Raw genomic sequence first — 16,846 nt, 5'->3', positions numbered from 1 at the left:
CGACGTTTCTACGTCTTGCGACTATATATTCGTTGATCTACCTTCAGACTGGCCGAGCTGTAGATCAACAAAGACCCTTTTCAGGGGAATATCTGTCATTATCCTCGAGCTCCCATAGTTGGTGATTCAGCGATGCCTTTGTTCTGGAGTAGAGTCGCGGTATATCCCTTACACTGTACCTAGCACCTGATCAGAACGAAACTTATTGGTAAGTCTCGAAATCAACAAAGAAATACGCGTTTGAACTTTGCGAAAGAAGCCAATGCACCTTTTGTTTGGGATTTGAACAGTGATTTGGCGGTCGTGTCTATTGCCCTCTCCCAAAGCCATTGTGTTGATGTGAAATTCTCCTGTTCAGAAGGACATATCGGAGTGGGTGATTATGCACACTCGATCAAATGAGCAGTTCGCATGCAGAGCTCACTGAGTCTTTCAATGTCCTTGTTTTAGCCACCGCAAATATTAACACCCGAACGATGCCCGCGCATCGCAGTGCTCGAGCTCATAGTGACACCTCCAGGAAGGACGCGGTTTTGATATTGAGTACAGCATATACACAAGACTGACAGCATGGTCGCTGCTAATGATTTACAAGACCGAGACTGGCTATCCAGAAGGGTTGGGTGGGTTGCCTGGCTCAAGCGACCCTCAATAAACCCAAGGTAAACGCAACGACCCCAGATGCAGCCATGATCGGCGCACTGATGTACCTTGCTGCCGACTCGGAATTTGTACTCGCCGCCGCCGCCCCAGTTGCGGTGCTGCTCGACTTCCCACTATCCGCCGTTGCTGTAGCTGTAGCTGCCATGGCGGTGACAGGGTGGGGGATCGTGCCCAACGTCCAGGTGAAAGTACTTCCACTAATGGGGGTTGAGATGACACCCCCGGTGTTTGAAAGCGTCTCGGTCCCGTTCGCAGGTAGGTCTCCCGGTTTGTAGAATTGAGTGGTGTTACCAGCCGACGGGGCACCATAACCCAGTGCACCCGCACAGTCATAATTCTCGAGATAGGGCCCACAGATGTCCCAGTCATGAGCGATCACAGCGTTGTACCAGGCATCTGCACCCAACAATGCCGGCTGCGTGTTGGGACATACGCCCCATATCCTAGATACTGTCAGCGATCCCGCCTGTGCACTCGGCGATGGGGTAGATAGAAGAGGACAACTTACGTGGAGATGATAGCACTTTTCCCACAGCAAACACAAGCTCGCCCGTAGTCGGAGATGTCCTCCGCGCTCGTTAGCTGATCGAGGTTCGTCATATTGTTCGCACACGTTGTCATCTGGTCCGCAATAAACAACTCCCGCTGATCAACCTTGCCTATGTTGCATGAACAGCCAGCGGGGGCGTCGTCGGGAGGCGGCCAGAAAGGGAGCTGAGTGACATTCACGGAGGGGCATAGGTCGATCAGGTCTTCAATTGTTTTTTGGTACTCGCATGAGTAAACCTATCCATTTCCCGAACCCCTTTAGGTCAGCTTTGAATGCCTGAGCTACTTGAGAGTGTCTGCTACATACCTGATTCCAACAAGCAGAAGCCGCGCAGTCGATTTCGCGAGATGTTTTCACACACCCACACACATTGATACAATCAATGCCCAAATTTGGACATTGACTCTGCATGCAGGCCGTATCACCTCCGCAGGAATTATAGCACTCATCTGAGCCACCGGCACAGTTCTTCGTTATGCACTGAGCGTAATATTCGGATGCATCATCGTAGCACGATTCGAGCGCTGATGGGGCCACGCAGTTGGATGAGTCGAAGTATCCGGCCTGCTTCGATACCACCACTTGAGATAACGTCGCTGCAATGGCAAGCCAAGCTCCCGTAGAGAAAGCCATGATGTTTGCGTTGTTGGAAAACGGTTCACTTATCATCATCTTGGGAGGGGATCTTGGTTTATATCCTCCTCCGACCCCAATTGGGTAGGTCGGAATATCTGCGGAGAACGATCGGGCAAATATTCAGGGTCTAAGGTCAGGGACCGGTTGAAGTGATGGGCGGCCATCTCAATCGACGGCTCCTCTTGGCACAGGCTGTAGCCAGGTCTATTCACCGATTCAGGCAATGAGCGGAGGGATCCCGACAAGAAAGGTCCTAGGCCAAGGAAGGAGCCTGACTCGCTAGACCAACCAGCTGATCGGATACGAGGACCTGCAGGAGAAACATGGGGCTTGGCGCAGTGGAATTGGACCGGGCCACCAACCACAGACTTGCGGAGGCCGATAGAACTACTGTGTAAGTGACCAGGCTGCGAATGCGGGGATGAGATTGAGCTGGCAGTATTCCGTTGGCAGGTGCCGATTTGTGCGAAGATGGCTTGTTTGGGGTTGCCTATGAATTGCACAAGTTTGCACCGGTCGACTGAATTTCCGTCTCTGGTTTAGTTCTTGTTGACCGTCAGAATAGTGAAGATTGACTATAGCCATGTTTGCTTAGTTGATGGGTCATTATAGAAAATAGAATAGCGTACACCATAAGTGTGATGTGAGTCACAAATCAAAGACAAGACAAGGGGAGCATTATGTTTCCGGGGGGGGGGGGCGGAGCGATATGGGAAGGAAACATACAGGTAAGGATGTTAATACAACGTAGCCCAGACCAGATCAATGAAGACATTTCATCTGAGGACTATCCCTCAGTATCCGTCTTTTGACATTGCGTGCCATCTCTTGTTCCTCTGAACCACAGAGTCTCGTCTCAAACCCGTGGATCTAGCTCATCAATCCGTGCAATGGCATGGGATTCAGAGCCGTAGATGACACTTTAATCGAACAAGGATGAGCAGCCTAGCGCAAAGACTTTGAGAGGCAGCGGTGTTGAAGTCGGTTGGATGGCGCTACAGGCCTTTGAAGTGACCAACAGCGACCGTAGCCTTGGCAGCTGGAGGACCAGATGGTTCATCTTGGCGTGAGCCAACACTCAATTCGCTTGCACAAGTGCAAAACGTCGATGGTGAAGGCCAAGCTTGGAGTGATGTGCTGAGCAAGCCGGACATCAACATCAACGAACTGAAGGGCTGCACGAATACGGGGGATTGACTTCGACAGGCATAGAGTGTCACCTCGCTTACTCTGCGCGTGATGCCTTGTAGCTGTAGCTGAATGCGGGGAGGCCTGATGAATTTCTGTTCCTTTGCATCTGGTCAGCCTCGTATGGTTGTTGCTGAGGCTTTGAAGTCTGGGCTGTGGCTGTGGGAGGAGTTGTTGATGTTGTTGATTGCTTTTCAGTTTGCTTGTTGAGCCGATCTGGTTCTTCCTTCCCTTCTCAACCGCCGCCTTCGCAACTCTCTTGACAAACAACAATCAAGCAATTGATATGGCCCACCATCGTTTCCCTGAGTTCATCTAACTCAACCCTCGATGATGTTCTGTATCCATCTCGGATTTAAACCTTCAGCTCAGTCAAATCACCATGGCAGAGCGGCGTTCGCTACTCGTATTCCCGATCACTGATCGCTCGTCACAGAAGCCATCGTGACGAAGACTGGCCGATGAGCCTCCTCAAAATGAGACCACAGGGCTGAGAACAAAGTTTTGTTTTAGTACAGAGATGTGGCAGCTGAGCTGAACGCTAATGTTGACGAATGGCCTTCGCCGCCCCGAGCACGCCTGTCAGATGCACTCAATCAATATAAATATAAGCACTATCCCCAGGCCACAATGGACCCCCTCAGGAGCTTGAACGAGGCATCCTGGTTCTCGAAACCCGTTTTCTTTTGAGACATAGTCCCATTTATCCCAGCATATAGATACTATCTGTATATATACAGCATGACACGCCTCGAGCGCAGTTCCTACAAACGGCTCATTGTCTGCTGCGACGGTCTGAAGTCACCGTATACCTTTGATGCCATGCAATCTGGTCGCTAATACACCCCTTTAGGCACCTGGCAAGACTCCACAGCCGACTCAGCGGACCCGCCGTCCAACGTGACCCGATTGAGTCGAACACTCAGTCAGACAGCGATCGTGGAAGAGAATGGTGTCAGGAAAGAAGTCCCGCAGATCGTCTACTATCAAAAGGGGGTTGGTACCGGGCTCGGTGACAAATACATGGGCGGTATGTAAGCCTCGTTGCCACCTTATTTGTCTCGTCATAATCAATTACCTCCCCCATTGTTGCCTCGCACTGACACGGGTTTGTGCTTTGGTGCTCCAGGCGTCACCGGATTAGGCGTGAGCGCCAACGTCCGCGCCGCATACGGCTTCCTGACCGACAACTACACCGAAGGCGACGAGATCTTCTTCTTCGGCTTCTCTCGCGGCGCCTACACCGCGCGCGCGATCGCGGGCCTCGTCTGCCGCTGGGGACTGCTGACGCACCGCGGCATGGACAACTTCACCAATGTGTACGACGACTTCTACGAGAAGCAGGTCCCGGACTACACGCCCGAGGAACGACGCCAGCTGGGGTTCCGCGAGGAGCTGCCGCCCTTCACCGTCAAGATCATCGGCGTCTGGGACACGGTGGGGTTCCAAAAGGCCTGGCTCGGCAAGGACCTGGGCGAGCGCCTGGAACTCCGGAACACCTACCTGCTCCCGAACGTCAAATATGCCTTCCACGCCCTGGCGCTGGATGAAGAGCGCACTGCCTACTCCCCGATCCTCTGGCATGTGCCGCGCCCGAACCCCGGCCAGGAGCTGCTCCAGGTCTGGTTCTCCGGCGTCCACACGGACGTCGGGGGCGGCGGGAAGGACCCCCACCTGGCGAACATCTCCCTGGCGTGGATGATCGCCCAGTGTATGAAGGACGGCCAGCTCAGCTTCGATATCGACGAGTATCTCTTCGATGTCCCCCCGCGGGTGGCGGAGAGCGACCTCGCTCCGTGGGCGACCAGTCAAGGCAAGACCGACACGGCGAGTCTGGTCCGCACGCTGGAGGGCGTTTTTGGCGGCACCTCGCACCGGACGCCTCTCGGATATAATCCCAAGGGCGAGGAAAGCGACTTCACCGGGGAGTACATCCATGAGTCGATCAATGATCGCAAGCTGCGCGGCTGGAGCTGGCCCTGTGCTCTCCTGAAGGGAAAAAGGGACAATGGTGCTTGGACCCTGGCGGACTCCAAGACAATTTTGGAGGTTCGCGCATTGGAGAGAGAAAGGTATATGAAAGGCAGAATCCGGACAGTCCACGTTGAGGAGGTGGATTAGACTGTTCCTCGGTCGACTGAATTGCGGCTGCAGCCCGGACGGCGATTTTGAGGTTTGTTGGCGTCAAATATCCTTGGAGTCTACTCCGTAGATTGCGTATTTTTGGAGTTTGGTATCTGTTATTGTTACCAATGCCCCTTCTTCATTCGAGGTATACTTATCGAGTGAATTGTGTTACGTGTGGTGGATTGCATAGATAAATTCACAAAGGAGGATTAAATAATGCTAGGTTAATAGCCGAGATAGTTGCGTAGTAGTTACTAATCTCTACTTAGATGAAGTAGACATCACAAGAATCATAATAATGAGATTAGAAATTCATCCGTGGGAAAAGAGCATATTCATTCGTAGCTGTAATGCCTCGTCATTCGTCACACTAGGCGGACCGGCTAGACACCAAGTAATGAAACTACCATCCTCATCATTGTTCATGCGTTTTCATTGCTAAACCAAATAAAGTAGTCATCCATCCTCATGCCTAAAAGCGATCATGTTGTGTGACACGACCCACTAGCATGGCCCCTTTTCTTCGAAGTCAATATCCTCATAAGGATTGCATTATTCATTAGAACCAGTAAACTTGAACGATCAACTTTTCACGAGAGAAGCTTTAACCCCGCAGAAGCCTGGCGCGGCGCGACAGCGGCGCGATCTTGCGGATAATGGGATCGTGCGGCGAGGTCTCGGCCACCGACATGTAGAGCGCTTCCAGTCGTTGGATAAGGATGTCCATGATTTTAGGAGCGACTTCACGGATATCAGGGTCCTGATGAGAATGTTAACGTAGATCTTAAATCTAGCTTGTCATGGAAAATATACCATTGGATTCACCGTTTGCAAAACTACTTCCAGCCAAGTCAAGCGCTCCATAGGGTTGGTCTGCAACGAGGAGGTCACAGCAACACCCACAGACAGGGCCACGATGGGCGACAGACTAGTCAGGTAGGACGGGTTCATGCGAACAAAAAGGTTGTCAAACAGATCCGCTTGCTGAGTTGATTGCAACCACTACTGCCGTTAGCATGCTGAACTGACCGAATAACACTAGTTAACTAACCTTGACTGATCCCTCCTCGAAGTGACCTTGGCTCATCAACTGCGCAATCTCCTGCAGCTCAATCTGCTCGGGAGTTCTTGTGTCAACAGAGGCGCTACGGGCAGGGGCGGTCGGCCGCTGTTGCTGTTGCTGCCGCTCGACCACATTCTCCTTGGTGGCCAAGGCATGGCTAAGCTTGACAACCTCATTCTGCAAGCCGGTCTGGGCCGCAGCGAGCGTGGCTACCGTGTCAGAGAGTCCACGAACAAGCGAAGTGAGCTGCTCGATCTTGGCAGCATCGCTCTGGCGCTGGGCTTCGAATTGCTTCCACTGAGCCTGCATCTGCTTCTCCATACTGACGACAACCTTGTCTGCAGTCTGCACGGCAACGTTCTCAATGGCTGGTGTGATTGTGCTTTGCATGGCCTTCGATATCTCGCTTTCAACACGGGGAGCGAGCTTCTGGCCCACCGCGTCCGACAGTACTTTCATCAAATCGGGCTGCTGCATGGCACGAGTAACCGCCTCTGGGAGAGCTTGGCGCACCTCACGAGGGACCACAGATCCCAGCTGCTGAGACAGAACGCCGTTAAGCTGCTTACCAACGACTGTGGCAGTGAGATCAGTCAGAGCAGGCACAACCTCTGATTTGATGCTGTTAGAGACAATGCGTGCAAGGTTCTTCTCCACGTTATCCGAAAGAGTACTTGAAACAAGACGCAAGACCTGGTCTTGTTTGGCTGCCGAGGCCGCATCCCAGTTGCGGCGCTCCTCGTCGAAGCGGGTGTACAGTCCTTCCAACTCGCGACCAAGGCTTTTGGTGAATTCTGTGGACACGCCGTTCTGCAGCACCTCCAGATGTTTGTTTAGGATAGCAGCCGAGTCATCGAAACCAGCGCCGGAAGCCACAGGAGCAGCTAGAGACACTGCCTGAGGGACGCTTGAGATGACGGGAGCTTCTTCAACGGCTGGCTCATTGTCCGCGATACCTTGCGTGGGAGCAGGAACTTCACTAGACGGACCGTCGTTTGAGAGCACGGGCTCCTTGCCCTTTGCGGACGGCTCACTCGTGCCTGGGACGGCACTCTTCTTCTTTTTCTTCTTCTCTGCCTTATCGACACCATTGATGGCAGAAACGCTTTCAACTGGCTCATCCTTTTTCTTAGCAGGTGCCTTGGTTGGGGACTGCACGCGAGAGACACTGGGACCAGCTCCAACAGCAGCTTCGGTGTTGAGCTCAGGCACCTTCTTGATGATCTCCTTAGCCGCCGGCTTGGTGGGAGTCGGAGCCGCATCACCATTGACCGATGGCTCGTCTGCCACGTAAGTGGGGAAGGTCTGCAGCTCAGCGATATCGATGAGCCCTTCCTCCAAAGCATTGACGGGACGGACAATCTTATTGTCGGTGGTCCATCCCAAATCTTCCTTCTTTATGTTCAAGCATGTGACTCCACGCGAGTGCATGACGTACAGCTCAAACAGACCGCTCTCATCCCCAGCCGACTTAGTGATGGGGAGGAGATCCAGGCTTCGCAGCTGGCCCTTGGAAGCAAAGGAGATTTCGCGAATGCCGCTCATGCAAGCGGTGGACTCAGGCTTGGGAAGGCTGCTATCCTTCTCCCCAGAGCGCTTGATGAAGGAGGCTTGCGACATCGCCTGAAGGTTATACCGAGGCGCAGAGAGGTGAACGAAGTAGATAGAATTGCGGGTCGGGTGACCAACAACGATGATGCCAGACGCGGGGTGGTAGGCGACACTGCAGATGGCGTCCGACTCGTTCTCATGAGGAAATTTGAGCTCCTGCACAGCCTTACCCAGCCCAATATCCCAGAGCTGCAAGGTGTGGTTCTGCTTCAAGCCCACCAGAACGTAGCGAAGCGCCATCGACTTAACATAAGGACGCAGCTTGTCGATGAAGAGGACGGAGGTCGGCCATGACTTCTCTGCGGGAGAGCCCGTGACGAACGTATTCAAGGGCACCCGAACCTCAGCCGGGTTGGGCCCGGAGCCAAAAAAGCCTGGGTTGTTAACCACCTCGCGGATATCCCAGAAACGGAGGCGGCCCGTCTTATCAAGGGAGGCAATGACCGTGTCATCATCGCTGAACATGAAATCCTTGCCAGCCTTGCCGGTAGAGATCTTCAGAGCACGTTCTTTGAAGAACCTTTCCGTATTAACGACGCGCTGAGGTCCAGACACACCATAGCTAGGATGCATAGCAGCCTGAGGAGAGACCACGTAAATGTTCTTACCACGGCCAATGGCGAAGAAACCAGGATGGCGAGAGCTCCGTTTGGCCCGCGTTTTCAGCTGGCCCCCCGAAGTGTTCTCATCCGAAGCCGGGAAAGGAGGGAAGATGAGGCTCTCGCTCTCGAGGGCGTCGAGATCAAAAAGATCCTTGTCTGCACGAGAGATCAACGCCCAGTACACGGTTCCACTGACGCCAATTCCCAGAATGGCCTGCTCCTCAGTGGTACGACCAGTAGCAGTCTGCGACGTGCATACTGCAACATTAAAGACGCGATCGCGGGTAGAACGGAAGATTTGCTTGTCACTTCCATCATCCTGACGAATGATGCGCATACCGCCGTTCTTCGCGAGTGCATACACGATGTAGTCCGAAGTTGCGGATGTCAAGGAGCGATCCAGCTGATCAAAATCCTTCTTCAGCCGAGCAATATCCATGATACCGTCATCGCGGAGGGTTGCGAGCTTCCCTGAATGAGCTTTGACGATAATAGAGATGAACGGCTTGAGAGGGAAGTTGTGTACAGAAACAATGCGCTCTTCTTCCTTTTCAGCACTGTCTTCAGCGCTCTCCCAGCTGTCCGCCAGTGCATCACCGCTGCTATTATTGGAAGTCTCCTTCACAGCAGCGGGGGTGGCGGTGCCCTCAATAGAGTTCCTATCTACGCTGCCCTCAAGCTTTGCTTCGGCAGCTGTCTCCTGGAGGTGACTAGCGATGGAGGATAACGCAGCCTGAGTGCTGTCCTCCTGGGCAGCAGGGAGCTGGGTGACTTTCTCGTCGGTTGGTTTGTTAGTGGCGTTGTCAATTTCACGACCGATCTCGTCGACAAGACGCTCAACAACAGAGTTAACGGCTTCTCTCTGCTCTTCAGCCAGAATAGGCGATTTGAGGCCTTCAGTTTGTGGGGTCTCAACAGCCTCTGAAGCCAAAGACGGTTCAACCTTAGTGGCGATAGTGATCTTCTTGCTTTTCATGATCTCAATAGCTGGACTCTCGCTCCGAGGATTGGCTTGCGGAGTGACCTTGCGAGGAGATGCGGCAGCCAGCTGCTCAAACGGGTTGACATAGGTGAACATCGAGTCCTTGCCCGCAGCAGGTTTGTCAAGCGCAGAAGGTCCTGCCTCATCCGGGGACACCAAGGGTTCCTCCAGTTCTTCAGTGGGAGACTTAAGGATGTTGCTCAGCTCCGCCTCGGGAACAGGAGACGTTTGGGACGCAACGATCGAGGGAGACTGAGAAACAGCCTTGACAGGCCCGTCGGAAACGTCCTGGCTAGACTTGGGACGGTTCAGAAGACGCAGCAACATCTCCTGGGTGTTCTCAGCGGTCGGACCGGCAGACGCAGAGCCCTCGCCCGTGCCAGCACCAGCTGGACCGGAAATGGACCCCGAAGGCCTGACCGGAGCGGCTGCAGCACCTTGTCCCTGGCCACCAAAGAGCGACGCAACCAAATCAGAGGCGGAAATATTTCTCGCGTGGGCGTTCGACTGCTCCTCCAGGCCAGCTGCACGAGGCTGTAGGTAAGTGGGCTGTTCAGCGCCAGGAACCGGAGCCTGCTGTTGCTGGGGGGCGGAAGGAGTGGTAGGCTGGTTGAACTTGAGCAAGTTCAACAGATTCACCGCACGGTCGGGATTATGAGGCAAGGACTGGTAATGTTGTTGGTGCTGCTGCTGCTGAGGCGGCGGGGGTTGATGAAAATACATATCGCCACGGGGAGTCGGAACATTAGGACTAAGGATATCCGAGCCGTGGTGTGGAGGAGTATTCACGGAAGGAGACGGACTGTGAATGTTCGACGAGACCGACGGGTGACGGTAGCCATGAAGCTGCTGCTGCTGTTGCTGCAGCTGCGGGTGAGGGTAACCCTGGCCATCGTACTGCGGCTGGTGCTGCTGCGGATGCTGCGAGCGGTAACCCTGCTGATACTGCACGGGATACGGCGGCATGGAAGCATCATGAGCAGGGGTGCCCGAGGGCGAGGGGCGGGGCCTGATGCTGGCCAAGAGGGCCTGAAGATCGTTGGGGGTGGACATTTCTGTCGCTCGCCAATCAAAGAGGGCGACCTCCAAAGCAAATTCAAGCTCCGAGGTAAATCAGGAGTAGCTCTCTTTCGAGAGCCAGCAAAGCAAGAGAGAGAGAGAGAGCGGGTGTAAAAAGAACAGCCCGGACTCGGCGCAATCAATTAAAGAATGCAAGCTAAAGGGAGCAGAACAAGGAGAAGGAGAAGGAGAAGGAGAAAGAATCAAAAGGCAAAGGACGGACTATTGTACATGGGACGAGAATGAAGGGGGAGAGAAGAGTGGGAGAGTGGAGGAGGAGGAGGAGGAGGAGGGAAGAAGAAGTGAAGGAAAGAGAAGAGGAAGGAGAGAGAGAGAGAGAGAGAGAGAGAGAGAGAGGAAAAAGCTCGGAGGAAGCGAGAATTGGAGGTAAGCGGGAAGATGAGCTGGTGGTAATTTGTGGCGGTGGAAGGTGGATGAGGTGTGTGGCTCATGCAGAAATAACCGTAAGATTACACAATGACGGTATCGGTAACTAACCGCCGGACTATCTCATGGCTGTGAACTCGGAATGATGATAGAAGATGTTGAACAACCAACTACCTTAGCAACATCCACAAACTAAACCTCTCTCCATTCCACAACATTCACACACGGAGATTATGAATGCGCACTCTCAATGAGATGATCTTGTTCCATCACCTTGAGACTCTTCCCGTTACTCTACTCCCATCTCTCTAAGGAACTCTTCGCGCAACTCCTGTTCGCCACTGATTTCATCCGTTCACCGTCCGATCAGAACAGCCGACTACCTTCTCAATAAAACCACATTCACCATGTTCTGCCTGCGGAGGTAAGGCGTTTACCTCTAAGCCATCCATCTATCCATCCCCCGCCCACAACCCACACCGCTCACCTCGGCTCTCATGCATTCATCTTCTAACCTAATCATCATACTGATCAACTCTTGTCTTCTAGCTGGCTTCCCCTCTTCTTCATCCCCACCAACGCCTCCCCCCTCTTCATCATCTCCTTCGTGACCCTGACCTACATCCTCCACCGACCGTGCATTTACTGCTCCGGGCTGCTCCTCATCCTCTTCATCTCCTCCTGCCACTGGTCCGACCGATGTTTCTTCGACCTCCGCGGCGACTGGTTCAGTCCGCGCTACACCCCCCCGGCCGCCGCGCCCACCTCATGCCCGGTCAGTCCCGCCAACGAGACCCTAGCCGGGTATCTCCTGGAGACGGTGACCTCCACCGCCAAGACCCTCTCCGGGGCCGTCATCGATGAGGCGCAGCGGCGGCTCGCGCTGAACCAATCGGCCGAGGTCGGTGTACCGCAAGAATGGACGGGTATTGGCATGGAGTGGGTGCGGAGTCTGCTGGGGCGGAGGGAGTGGACCTTGCCGTGCGTGGATGTCAAGGTGAGGCTCTAAGTGGTATGGGAGATGCGGAGGGTTTTCGATCCAGGGAGGAAAAACATATATTGGGCGGTTGGGGTCATTGCTCTGTCTACATATGTATTGGCCGTGGACACTTCGGGGTCCTTATTCCTTGATTCGCGGGGGAGCGATAGAAGGAGAGCTTGCTTGAACACGGGAGCATGATTCAGACCCAGCGAGGCGGTTCATCGTATGACCCTTTGATGCGCTGTATGATGTTCGCTGCAGGTACGTTGCGAGTTCTCGCGAAGGAGAAAGATCGCCTTTCAGGATGAAGAACTATCTAGCCTGGTATCCGTCGACACGATAGTGGGTGAGGCGTTGGTGATTCCGATTCAATCTGTACATAGCCTGTATTGAAGTTTATTCCTGTCTCTTATTCTTAGGAATCAATCCTGATGATATGTCATCTGGATTTGGAACTCGCTCAAAGGCGCCCCGCAAGTGCCCTGACGCAGTCATTACGTGAGACGGAAAGTTTGGTGTATGTGTCCTTTCTAGAATAATGTACTTTGCGTGTACCTGGAGTAAAATGGGACACGAGCAAGTTGTTCACAGAAGGTCTTTAGAAGTGGTGACACGTACAGCGGTTAGCGAATGACCAGAGTGACCAAGACTGGAATCATGTAACTCGACGTCTCCTGCGTACGTCCTATTCAACATCAAGTCGACTAATTACAATACAGATAGGTATCTAATGCAAGGTGAAAAGAAATGGAGACAGGAAGACAGTAAATATAGCCGACGGTGATCCTTCGGGCTCACTCGCCGCGGTAAGTCATCATTAGAACATAACTCACACCGAGGCACATTAGCAGAACATCATCAAACATAAGGTGAAATAGGTATCACACAAAACATGGCAAACATACGGGTCTTCCGCAAGACGCAGTTGCAGATGCGACGCAAGGGAGAACAAAATCCAAATGGGTATTGAGGCACTATATGTGCAAGGATCGTAGAGAAGAAACATGGAAACAAGATGTGAGCAATGATCACAAAGACATGAAGGAGATCCTGATAGGGTTCCCTTGGTCTAATGGTAGCCTCCAGGGGTTGACATCGGCATGGGCCAGTCATCCTCCGTGATGCTACTCCAGAAGAACCACACAGCGACTACCGCCAGTAACGTGAACAGCGTCTCGAACAGCGCACCATTAATTTTCCCGCTCGATGCTTCGCACAGATGAACGCTGATCACGTATTCGAAGATCTGCCCAATGGCGAATAGGAGTGCGGCGGCCGTCAAGTAGACTGCAGCAAAGTCAGAATCATGAAGTATAAAACAAGTGCGGAGGAACATACTCAACGGCCGAAATTCGCCAAGAACTCGCACCACCAAGATAACTTCGAAAACATAGAACAAGACGAGACAGACAAGCGGGAAGAGCTGGTACAGCACATAAAGGGCAATGTTGCGATAGTGGTTCGAGGATGTAGTTGCGAATTCGCCTGTCCAGTCGAAAGCCGTATCCAAGGCAATATATCCCGTGCCGATGAAGAGGACAAGACCGGAGGCGACAATTAAGCCGATAGAAGCGGGTGTGCCGTCGTCAAGGAATTGAAAGCCCACCAGAGCATTAAGCAGAAGAATCCAGCATGTCGCAGTGATAGCAGCAATATGTACCGCCGAGAAACCCTGTATGATACATGAATGAGGCGCCGAGCATCGCGGACAAGCTGGGCAAACTAACCTTTCGGACCGCACCGTCCAGAGGAAATCCACCCACGGAGAAGATCTCGCAGATTTCGATTATGAGAAAGCCAAACAAGAATAATTGAATCTCCCTGCTCCAATTAGTTCCCCTTCTAGTCCCGATATCCTAAATTTGTTCTTGTTGCGTACCTTCTTCCGACTGCGGCTCGTTTGCGGTCAGATCTGAAGAGCAGGAAAAGTGTAGTCAGGATGGAGATGAATGCCAGGAGAATTGAACCTGGTGCGCGTCAGTTGAGATCAACCTTCCCTCTCCACTATCATGCCATACCCAAATTGCTGAGATATCGGTCACCACTGAGCTCAATGCCCTTGAGTACACATCCACCATAAGCTTTGTTTGGAGGTTGATTATTTGAGACAAATAGCTGAAGATGGCAATGGTTAGCGATGTCCCGAGGTCCGAGTGAGACATGGTGAGGAGGATTACATACATTGCAGACTGGTAAGGTGGAATCGCGACAAAAGTCCTACACGTGCAAATCGGCCACGGTCAGTCCAAGCTCGAGTTGCAGCTCAATTGGGAACCCACGTTGAAATTGCCAAACTGCGTTGAACCCATGATTAAGACGGGCTCAGCAACATGCGACAGAGGTCAGGCCGTGAGGAGCAGCGAAGAAGTAAAAGTGGTGATTCGAGAGGTAATGATGATGGCAGTGGTGACTGAATTAGTTGGTTTTCCCTGCCTGGACCCACGCCGGTCACGATAGCTCCGCCGCAGATCGCTGTTCAGGAAATGCGAAAAGTCAAGATTAGGATTATGAGAGCCTTGTCGATCGCAAGATCGTCCCGCTTGAAGATAATGAAAAGCAAAAAAGCAAAAGAGAAACAAAGGTAAAGCCTAAAGAGAAGATAGGCGAAAGACGAATTAAATTAGGTAGTCGCCGGATCAGACACGGGATAGCGGACACGTTGGGTTGGCAATTAGTCGTGCAGTAGCTCGGACAGAGACCGGGTTGAAGCAAGACGACAGAGATGGAGGAGCGAAAGACGTGAAGAATCAGAAACAATTCTGGACAAGATGATTGGCAGAATGCAAAAGAGAGATGGAGAGCGTCAGGCTGTCAGCGTATATGTCAAACACCGGTGCTGATTAAGACGTGGATTAAGACGTGGGGGGGAGCGGAAATATGGAAGAGTAATGGATCAGTATCGAAGGACTGGGAAGTGGTGAAGGTGGTGAAGGTTGGTGGGCGATGCTGGCGAGGACGAGCGAGAGAAGGAGAATTGTTGTCCGTACGTAGAGGGGAAAGCCGGCGGCTAAGAAGCAGGAAGATGATGGCGGTGTTGATGATGGTGATGAGGGGATAGCCAGGGAGAGAGAGAGAGACAACGAGGGAGAGAGGGAGAGGAGAGGGAGAGAGGGAGGAAGAAAGGTGAGAACGAAGGCAAGGCCGCAAGAGGTGTAACTAAGTTAGTGATAGTGAGGTAGGTAGGTTAGGTACAGACAGCACGTCCGTACTTTTTCGTGATCAATCAAGCAAGCAGTCAATCAGTTGTCCATGATCCAGGTAAACGAACGAGACATGGAAGACGAGGGACTAGACTAGACTAAACTATGAGTCGGCTAGACTCGACAGATGATGATTAGAGAGATTAGAGCGAGGAACGGGATTCTGGGTTTAGCCCGGGGCTAAAAGCGTGATGGAGACCGCAATACGGCATCCAGCAAATAGCAACGAATGGTCAGCCCTGGAGTGGAAAAGACAGCCCAGAATCCGGCCGGATGAACCGCCGTTGGGGGGGGGTCAAGAACAAGGACTAAATGAGAATTGACCAACAAGAGGAGGGAAAAAAACCCTGCAGGCAAATCCAGGAACCAAAACCTCACCAAAATATGAATTGCTACTCTTGTCACTGCACCAGCTGTCTTCCCCAGGAAATCGCTTCCTGCGGTTAACGACGCAAGATTTGAGCTACCATTTACATAGTTGAGAGGATTGACACCAGATTCGCACCTCTTGCTCTCTCTTCCTCTTGATTCTCTGTGGTTTGACTCCGTCAAAGATAATCGGGTGGTTCACTTCTTAGTTGATATCAAAAACTGGGAAAAAAAAAACAAAGAGAGGGTCGCCCTGGGCTGACCATGGATGACGAGGGCGATACCCACGGCTCCCAATCCCACTTCTATTTTAATCTCAGCTTTCCCCTCATGAAGAATGATGACGCTGGCCCGATTCCTGGCAGAGCCCGATTAGCGTTGACAGGCAGCATTCTTTTGCTACTTTCTTCCTAGTACGGACGGAGGACGGAGTGGGTGGAAGTGCTGGCGAATGTTGAAGGTATGGCATGGCACGTCGGGATGATTTCACCGCCATCCCGCCCCAGCCACAATTTGATGAGCACTCCATCATCATTATCAACCCAGGCTAACGGATCATGTTCATGATCCTGACGATCGACAGAGCTACCGGAGCTCCCTTCCTGGTCTCAATGTCTCAGATGAATCAACATCATTTATGCATCGCGCATTAATCACATACATGTGTTCATGCATCCTCGCCGACGGACAATCCACAGCGACGGCACGAACTCGTGGTTGTTCGGGGCTGTCTCCTATAGGCCGATTGTTCGTTGGCTCGGTTTCCCCAGGCTCCTGCGCTCCCTTGCGTAGACACCACTCGATGTTCCCAGGACCTTACTTGCTAATCAAAGTTGTAAAGTAAGAGCAAATCACCTGTCGGGAGTACAGACAGTTGGACTTCCACGTCTCAAGGAGAGTGTAAGTAAATTGAGCAGTACACTGCATGACAACTCACCCCGGCAGTGCTAGATGTTTATAATACGGCAAGAGGCGTGGTGCTTGGCCTTTAATATAATTGTCGCCAATGCAACCTTTCTGTTTAAACAATTGCGCCCACTAGCAAACGTCCTCAATTTCCAACTCCTTCCCATCATGCTCCCCCAAATCCAGCTTGAGAGTCCGTCCGAATAACTCGAGCAACATCTCAAAGCACACCTTGGTGATAGCAGGGTCATAACGTCCCTTGCTGAGCTCATCCCGGATAAAAGCATCTGTTCACATTAGCCCCAACCCTTCGCACCACCAAACCTAGAAACTATGATAGGGGGATGAAGGTAAAACTTACGCTGCGCCCAGGCCACCTCATAAAAGCTAAACAAGACCCCCTTCTCATGAAGTGTCTTGCGGATTAGATCCCTTCCCTCCGGAGGGACATGATTGTCGTTTTTACCGAAAATCTGCATTAACGTTAGTTCCCATGTTTGTTGTACTCACTTCCTCCCCCC

General features: G+C 52.4%; 6 protein-coding genes across 6 annotated transcripts; 2 read left to right on the top strand and 4 right to left on the bottom strand.

The window, feature by feature from the left end:
- Positions 1-637: 637 nt before the first annotated feature.
- On the bottom strand, positions 638-1,846 carry BO82DRAFT_368740 (uncharacterized protein; the record flags this gene model as incomplete). The annotated part of the gene is made up of 3 exons (XM_025637136.1): positions 638-1,106; positions 1,172-1,449; positions 1,520-1,846. 3 exons carry the CDS (start codon positions 1,844-1,846, stop codon positions 638-640), a joined length of 1,074 nt encoding a protein of 357 aa, XP_025487313.1.
- A 1,802-nt stretch (positions 1,847-3,648) lies between these two features.
- BO82DRAFT_345538 (T6SS phospholipase effector Tle1-like catalytic domain-containing protein) lies at positions 3,649-5,487 on the top strand. Its single transcript, XM_025633708.1, has 3 exons — positions 3,649-3,830; positions 3,891-4,067; positions 4,167-5,487. Exons 1-3 carry the CDS (start codon positions 3,779-3,781, stop codon positions 5,156-5,158), a joined length of 1,221 nt encoding a protein of 406 aa, XP_025487312.1. The 5' UTR covers positions 3,649-3,778; the 3' UTR covers positions 5,159-5,487.
- BO82DRAFT_358505 (uncharacterized protein) lies at positions 5,388-9,425 on the bottom strand. The gene is made up of 3 exons (XM_025636309.1): positions 6,216-9,425; positions 5,978-6,166; positions 5,388-5,924 (listed from the first exon to the last, which is right to left on the bottom strand). The coding sequence occupies exons 1-3, from the start codon at positions 9,414-9,416 to the stop codon at positions 5,769-5,771; spliced, it is 3,546 nt and encodes a 1,181-aa protein (XP_025487311.1). The 5' UTR covers positions 9,417-9,425; the 3' UTR covers positions 5,388-5,768.
- Positions 9,426-11,011: 1,586 nt separating this feature from the next.
- BO82DRAFT_358503 (uncharacterized protein) lies at positions 11,012-12,172 on the top strand. Its single transcript, XM_025636308.1, has 2 exons — positions 11,012-11,292; positions 11,418-12,172. The coding sequence occupies exons 1-2, from the start codon at positions 11,276-11,278 to the stop codon at positions 11,875-11,877; spliced, it is 477 nt and encodes a 158-aa protein (XP_025487310.1). The 5' UTR covers positions 11,012-11,275; the 3' UTR covers positions 11,878-12,172.
- Positions 12,173-12,919: 747 nt separating this feature from the next.
- On the bottom strand, positions 12,920-14,159 carry BO82DRAFT_406442 (chitin synthase export chaperone; the record flags this gene model as incomplete). The annotated part of the gene is made up of 7 exons (XM_025639560.1): positions 12,920-13,137; positions 13,189-13,522; positions 13,578-13,671; positions 13,730-13,817; positions 13,869-13,965; positions 14,032-14,067; positions 14,130-14,159. 7 exons carry the CDS (start codon positions 14,157-14,159, stop codon positions 12,920-12,922), a joined length of 897 nt encoding a protein of 298 aa, XP_025487309.1.
- Positions 14,160-16,457: 2,298 nt separating this feature from the next.
- BO82DRAFT_378243 (dienelactone hydrolase family protein) lies at positions 16,458-16,804 on the bottom strand (the record flags this gene model as incomplete). Its single annotated transcript, XM_025637621.1, has 2 exons — positions 16,458-16,612; positions 16,687-16,804. The coding sequence occupies 2 exons, from the start codon at positions 16,802-16,804 to the stop codon at positions 16,458-16,460; spliced, it is 273 nt and encodes a 90-aa protein (XP_025487308.1).
- Positions 16,805-16,846: the final 42 nt, after the last annotated feature.

The sequence above is a fragment of the Aspergillus uvarum genome (genome assembly GCF_003184745.1).
Source record: "Aspergillus uvarum CBS 121591 unplaced genomic scaffold BO82scaffold_72, whole genome shotgun sequence".
Lineage (NCBI taxonomy): Eukaryota > Fungi > Ascomycota > Eurotiomycetes > Eurotiales > Aspergillaceae > Aspergillus > Aspergillus uvarum.
Note: the sequence above shows the minus strand (reverse complement) of the source record. Positions and strands in the feature narration are given on the sequence as shown.

Bases quoted from the DNA above. Each gene is read 5' to 3' on its own strand.
- BO82DRAFT_345538 (XM_025633708.1), top strand. From the start codon at position 3,779: ATGACACGCCTCGAGCGCAGTTCCTACAAACGGCTCATTGTCTGCTGC. The intron at 3,831-3,890 runs GTCTGAAGTCAC...ACACCCCTTTAG, and splicing joins GCTCATTGTCTGCTGCGACG to GCACCTGGCAAGACTCCACA. The intron at 4,068-4,166 runs GTATGTAAGCCT...TTGGTGCTCCAG, and splicing joins CGGTGACAAATACATGGGCG to GCGTCACCGGATTAGGCGTG.
- BO82DRAFT_358505 (XM_025636309.1), bottom strand. From the start codon at position 9,416: ATGAAAAGCAAGAAGATCACTATCGCCACTAAGGTTGAACCGTCTTTG. The intron at 6,167-6,215 runs GTTAGTTAACTA...TAACGGCAGTAG, and splicing joins TCGAGGAGGGATCAGTCAAG to TGGTTGCAATCAACTCAGCA. The intron at 5,925-5,977 runs GTATATTTTCCA...CATTCTCATCAG, and splicing joins TGCAAACGGTGAATCCAATG to GACCCTGATATCCGTGAAGT.